We start from the raw sequence: 7,171 nt of genomic DNA, 5'->3' as shown, positions 1-7,171 counted from the left end.
CATCCTCAATACCACTTTCTAATTAACAACTCAGAACGAATGTTTCTTATTATTATTCCAGAACTACTGCAATCACAAACAAGTAACTATCTTTCTTAACGAAGCTAATCAAAAAAGCAATAGAGGTAGGCCGTTTCTCACTCTTGACTCCAGAACTACTGCAGTCGCAACAAGTCACTACCATCCTCAATACCACTTTCTAATTAACAACTCAGAACGAATGTTTCTTATTATTAATTCCAGAACTACTGCAATCACAAACAAGTAACTATCTTTCTTAACGAAGCTAATCAAAAAGGAAGTAGAGGTAGGCTGTTTCTCACTCTTGACTCCAGAACTACTGCAGTCGCGAACAAGTCACTACCATCCTCAATACCCCTTTCTAATTAACAACCTAGAACGAATGTTTCCTATTATTGATTCCAGTTCAACCGCAGCCGCAAACAAGTAACTATCTTTCTTTACGAAGCTAATCAAAAAGGAAGTAGAGGTAGGCTGTTTCTCACTCTTGACTCCAGAACTACTGCAGTCGCGAACAAGTCACTACCATCCTCAATACCACTTTCTAATTAACAACTCAGAACGAATGTTTCTTATTATTAATTCCAGAACTACTGCAATCACAAACAAGTAACTATCTTTCTTAACGAAGCTAATCAAAAAGGAAGTAGAGGTAGGCTGTTTCTCACTCTTGACTCCAGAACTACTGCAGTCGCGAACAAGTCACTACCATCCTCAATACCCCTTTCTAATTAACAACCTAGAACGAATGTTTCCTATTATTGATTCCAGTTCAACCGCAGCCGCAAACAAGTAACTATCTTTCTTTACGAAGCTAATCAAAAAGGAAGTAGAGGTAGGCCGTTTCTCACTCTTGACTCCAGAACTACTGGAGTCGCGAACAAGTCACTACCATCCTCAATACCACTTTCTAATCAACAACTCAGAACGAATGTTTCTTATTATTAATTCCAGAACTACTGCAATCACAAACAAGTAACTATCTTTCTTAACGAAGCTAATCAAAAAGGAAGTAGAGGTAGGCCGTTTCTCACTCTTGACTCCAGAACTACTGCAGTCGCGAACAAGTCACTACCATCCTCAATACCACTTTCTAATTAACAACTCAGAACGAATGTTTCTTATTATTAATTCCAGAACTACTGCAATCACAAACAAGTAACTATCTTTCTTAACGAAGCTAATCAAAAAGGAAGTAGAGGTAGGCTGTTTCTCACTCTTGACTCCAGAACTACTGCAGTCGCGAACAAGTCACTACCATCCTCAATACCCCTTTCTAATTAACAACCTAGAACGAATGTTTCCTATTATTGATTCCAGTTCAACCGCAGCCGCAAACAAGTAACTATCTTTCTTTACGAAGCTAATNAAGACGTTCCGAATGCGATCTCGAAACTCACCAAAAAAATCATCAATGATGGACTGATAATCAGCAACGATCAAATTGTCATTGAGGTGTGCGGACCCGAAATACCTGAACTCACACTAGTAGATTTACCAGGATTAGTGCGTACAGCGAAAAACTTAAAAGATAAAAGTATGATTCCAAGAGTTCAAAAAATGGTTGATCGATACATGAAAAAAGAGCAGATAGTTGTAATTGCTGTGGTTCCAGCGAACAAGGATATGCACAATTCAGAGATTCTAAAAACAGTGCAAGCAGCAGATCCCGACGGGACGCGCACGATTGCAGTCGTCACAAAGCTGGATCTAGTTAATGCAGGAGCAGAGAAGACAGTACTCGAATTCTTGTTGAACAAGAATAAACAAATGCATTTGGGGTACCATGCCGTGAAGTGCCGGAATCAACGGGATTTGACGACAGGAATGAGTATTGAAATAGGGCTGGCAAACGAAAGGACATTCTTTAGTCAGCACGAATACTGGAGCCAACTGCCATCGCATCTATGGGGAATTCCAATTTTAACGAAGCGACTAATTTCGATCCTGCAAGATAATACACGTAAAACTTTTCAAAATGCGATTGCAAAAATGACCTCCCGTCTGATTGAGACAAAAGAAAAGTTGTCAAGACTTGGACCGCCACTCGACACGCCTGGTGCTCAACGTCAACAATTTTGCGAATGGGTGAAACAGTACCTTCAACTGACGGAAGCTGCTAAAAACGGACATTATGAGCTTTTTACTTCGATTCATGGTTTGATAGATACCGACATAATGGCAAAATTACGCTTACGGGCTCTTTTACGACAAGAAGATTTGAACTTTCGATCGGAAATTGAAACAACAACGACGGAAGATGTGCTTAAGTTCATTGATTTTTCATCAAGTGCACCTTTATATGATTCGGAAGAGTTAAAGAAAGCTCGAAACGATGTAAAAAGAGGAGATCGCATCGTTGTGCAGCGTGGAGATCAGATCCCAATGCTGTGCACATACCAAGGGAAAATCAAGAATAGCGTGCTCTGCAAAGAATTTCCGCTTAGGGTATTTAGTCCGTCACAGTGGAAATATCCGTCAAGTACAACAAATGCCAATTTGAAGCAGTTTATTCGGGCAAATCGAGGTGACGAACTAGCCGTTTTCCCCTCCTATCGCGTCTTTTGCAGCTGTGTCAAGGAGAGTATTAAGAATTGGGATCGGCCTGCATTGAAACTTCTTGACCAGTACTTAATGAAAACAAAGCGTGTTTCATATATTTTGATTTCCGCGGTTCTAGCAGGTACTGAAAACGTCCAGATTGAGCATTTATTCAAGCAAACAACGGATCGAGTGCTTAAGACCCTTGAAAACAGTGCAAAGCAAGAACTTCACGTGCTCTTGCAGCAGGAAGCTCGACCGTATACACAAAATGAGATACTGTATTACGAGCTAGACCAACTTCGTCAACGTGCTTTGTATGAGCGTCTTTCGGCTGCTTTTCCACGTGGAAATCAATCTGGAATGGTATGTTTAGCCGACGTCATGTTAGCGCTTGGCGAGGTCTTGACGAAAATATTTACGTATACAAGAGAGGACCGACAAGCGCTGCAGACTGAGAATGCGCTGCGTGCTTATCTGAAATTGGCTTCGCATCGGTTTGTTGATGTGGTGCCAATGAAGCTAGATAATTTGCTCTTAAAATCGTTTTTGACGGAAATGGAGACTGCCCTTATAGGTGCCGTCACAGTTGAAAACGTAGCTGAACTTTTCCGCGAGAGCGCGGAGAAGGCGGCTCATCGTCAAGAATTTCTGGATCAAGTGGCAATGTACGAGAAAGGAACGCAAATTATTGAGATGAGCGAATACTATTAGCAGATTATTGAGAAGAGTGAATATCATGGATACATTTCCGTTAAGGATCAAATACAATCCAATAATCTTAATCCGTCGTCTAACATTATCCATCTGTCACACCTTTTTAGTGGAGCTTCCTCGCTTGTAACGGGCTAAAGGTGCCCATTGTTTCACAATCCCGTTAAGTGCGCTTTGTGCAAAAGGGGAGTACTTATTTGATGTAACGGGCTAAAGTTGCCCCTATGTTACACAGTCTCCGTTAAGTACACTTGGTGTACTTAAGGGGATGGTCAATTACTAAATATATGCAATTAGACCCAACACTCGGGTGTGGTGCACATTTGTGACCAACCCTTGTGGATGTGATGCACATGGGTGCATTCACATTAGGAGGGATGACGCCCAGCGTCATCCGTTACGCGAGGTATCTATAAAGATACGCTCGCAATACGTATTAAATGATATCTATAAAGATAACATTTTAATTGGTAACAATAGGTATTTGTATTTAATTCTATTAAATATAAATCAGTCTGAAATTTACTACCTACTTGGTAAGTGCGCACGAGGAGACGGATTACCGCTCCCGTGACGACACTTAACCAGAGTTCTTAGTGTGTTGGGTGAGGTCGCTTGCGCGCCCACCACAACTACCTCACTGCACGCAAGAGAAGCAGGTTTAACCGCTTCCTCGCTGTGCTAGGGTGTGTGCTTAAGTAGAGCGTGGCCGCATTACGACGTGCCCGCCTACACTTGGTAGCACTTGAAATCCTTCCCACGACCCGCATCTCTGCGTGTGTACGTGAGGATGAGCCTCAANTGACTGAGGTAAGAAAGTTAATGGCTATTGTAACCCGAGCCAAAGTTGACGACTTAATATACATAATAATTAGGAAAATTAGTATAGAAATTTAAACAGGCGATGTCAGTTACGGAATTATAAGCATAGTGTAGATATAAAGTGCATGTTGTTATATAGTTTTTATATAGTGTGTTAGCTGGGTGTGTAGCATTAGAGCTGGATGAGCTCAAAGTAGAATGTCTATCAACTTGACGACTTCAGTATAGGAAATTAACTACGCAATGTTCGTATGGGAAATATTTAGTATGGGAAATTAAAAAGGGAATTTACTATCGGGAATTAAGCAGGCGATTTTTTGTATCGAAATTTAAGGTGTGGATATTAGTATGAAAAATTAAACAGGAAATATATTTTTCAGTTTGTTTAATATTACATTACTTGGTAAGTTAAGAAGTGCATTTACTATAAGAAATCACGCGGCAATGTTAGTATCGGAAGTTACGCAGGCGATACTAGCATGAAAAGTTATGGAATTAATGATATCGGAGTGCTGATAATAATATTAGTATTAGTATGTTTGATTGTAAAACTTAAAAAGTTAAGAAGGAAATTTGCAATAATAAATTAAAAAGGCAATATTAATATTGGAAGTTACACAGGCGATATTAACAAGAGATGGTAAACATGAAATATTAAATCGCAATGCTAGTAGTAATATTATTATTAGTATGTCTGATTATATAATTTGGGAAGTTAAAAAGGAATTTAGTATGGGCAATTAAGCAGCAATATTAATATCGGAAGTTACACCGCTGATATTAACATAAGAAGTTAATCAGGAAATGTTGAATATCGGAATGCTAGTTGCAATATTACTATTAGTATGTTCAAATACATAGCTTGGAAAGTTAAAAAGGGATTTACTATGGGAAATGAAGCAGCAATTTTAGAATTGGAAGTTACACAGGTGATATTATCATAAAAATTAAACATGAAATATTAAAAATCGGTATGCTAGTAGTGATATTAATATTAGTATTTTCGCTTATATAACTTGGAAAGTTAAAAAGGGATTTATGGTACAGGCGATATTAGTATAGGAATTCAAAGCACAATATAATAAGGGTAATTTATTTAGGGGCATTATTAGTATGGCAATTCAAACAGACAAAATTAGTATGGGAAGTTTATTGGGAAAAATTAGTATAGAGATTGAAAATTAAAATAGGTAAAATTTCAATAAAAATTTAACTTGGCAAAATTAGGATGGCGATTAAAACAGGTGATATTAGTATATGACTTTAAATAGACAAAATTACAATGGGAACTTAATCAGGCAAAATTAGCATGGAGATTGTAACAGGTGATATTAGTATGAGACTTTAAATATACACAATTAGTATGGGAACTTAAACGGGCAAAATTAGTATTGAGTTTTGAATACGTAATCTTAGTATTATACTTCAAATAGACACAATTAGTATGCGAACTTAAACAGGCTAAATTAGTATTGAGCTTTGAATACCTGCTAATAGTGTGGGAAATTCAATACGCAAAATTAATATAGGCATTTAAACAGGCAAAAATAGTATGGAGATTTAAACTGGTAATATTAGTATGGGAATTTAGATAGGTATAATTAGTATAGGAAATCAAACAGGAAAAATTAGTATGGAGATTTAAACAGCTGATGTTTTAGCAGTTGCCGACATGCCACTTTTGACGCACGGGAAATTGAATTTCTCAGCAACTACTGTGAGTTGGCCGTACTACCTTAGTAAAATACTCGTGTCGAGACATTCTACGAGTAGCACTTTATCGCCTGCCGACCGGATTGACGATCCGTTTGCGGCTGAGAAAGGGTAGATGGATGCTAGGTTGATTCCCATTCTAATATCACCTGTTAAATATTTACTCTAATTTTTCCTGTTTAATTTCCCATCCTAATTTTGCCATTATAAATTCCCGTACTAATATTACCTGTTTAAATCTCCATACTAATTTTGCCTATTTAAATTCTCATACTAATAATACTTAATTCCTTTATGACTTCTCAAATTATTGAATCGAGCAAACTAACAGTACATACGAACATTGTTTAGTCAATTTCCTATACTGAAGTCGTCGAATTTATAGACGTTCTACTTTGAGCTCATCCAGCTCTAATGCTATACACCCAGCTAACACACTATATAATAACTATATAACAACATGCGCTTTATATCTACACTATGCTTATAATTCCGTAACTGACATCGCCCGTTTAAATTTCAATAAAAATTTTCCTAATTATTATGTATATTAAGTCGTCAACTTTGGCTCGGGTTACAATAGCCATTAACTTTCTTACCTCAGTCAAACTCTTCACCTAGCGTACGGACACTATAATGTCATGTTATTATGTTGTACTACGCTTGTGCGTCATGCGCATAGACACTAATGTCGCCTGTTTTAATTCCTATACTAGTATCCTCTGCTTAAATTCCTATACTAATGTCGCCTGTTTCAACTCCTATACTAATGTCGCCTGTTTCAACTCCTATACTAATGTCGTCTATATAAATCCTGTACTAATGTCGCATCTTTAATTTCTATACGAATACCGCCTGTTTAAAATTCTTTACTAATGTCGCCTATTTAAAATCCTATACTAAAGTGGTCGAATTTGGCTCGGTTTTCAATAGCAATGGCACTTAGAAACTTTCAATTCTTTTTTTCATGCCCTTTCACCCAGCTCACTCCTATACAATAACACGTACCTATATAGATACATATCTTATGCTTACGTTTATAATTTGTATGTACTAACGTATCCTACTTAATATCCATACTGAAATGGTCAAATTCGGCTCAGCAATGGCACTTGGAATCTTTCGAATCTGCCACGCTTCTTTGTCTAGCTCAGATGCAAAACACTAACGTGTACATGTATTAATCTATCTCGTGCTAATTTATTTATAGTAATAATGTCTCTTCTTAATTTCCTATACTAAAGCTGTCTAATTTGGCTCGACTTTTAGTAGCAATGGCACCCAATGTTTAATATTGCCACACTTCTTTGCCTAGCTCATGTTTGCCTAGCTCATGTACTATACAATAACATATACATTT

The 7,171-nt window shown here is 37.5% G+C and overlaps 1 protein-coding gene across 1 annotated transcript; it reads left to right on the top strand.

The window, feature by feature from the left end:
* Positions 1–1,581: 1,581 nt before the first annotated feature.
* On the top strand, positions 1,582–3,276 carry CCR75_005711 (uncharacterized protein; the record flags this gene model as incomplete). Its single annotated transcript, XM_067963787.1, has 1 exon — positions 1,582–3,276. The coding sequence occupies one exon, from the start codon at positions 1,582–1,584 to the stop codon at positions 3,274–3,276; it is 1,695 nt and encodes a 564-aa protein (XP_067821468.1).
* Positions 3,277–7,171: the final 3,895 nt, after the last annotated feature.

This window comes from Bremia lactucae (assembly GCF_004359215.1).
Source record: "Bremia lactucae strain SF5 chromosome Unknown BlacSF5_NotPlaced_18_SHOA01000004.1_1233567bp, whole genome shotgun sequence".
Lineage (NCBI taxonomy): Eukaryota > Oomycota > Peronosporomycetes > Peronosporales > Peronosporaceae > Bremia > Bremia lactucae.
Note: the sequence above shows the minus strand (reverse complement) of the source record. Positions and strands in the feature narration are given on the sequence as shown.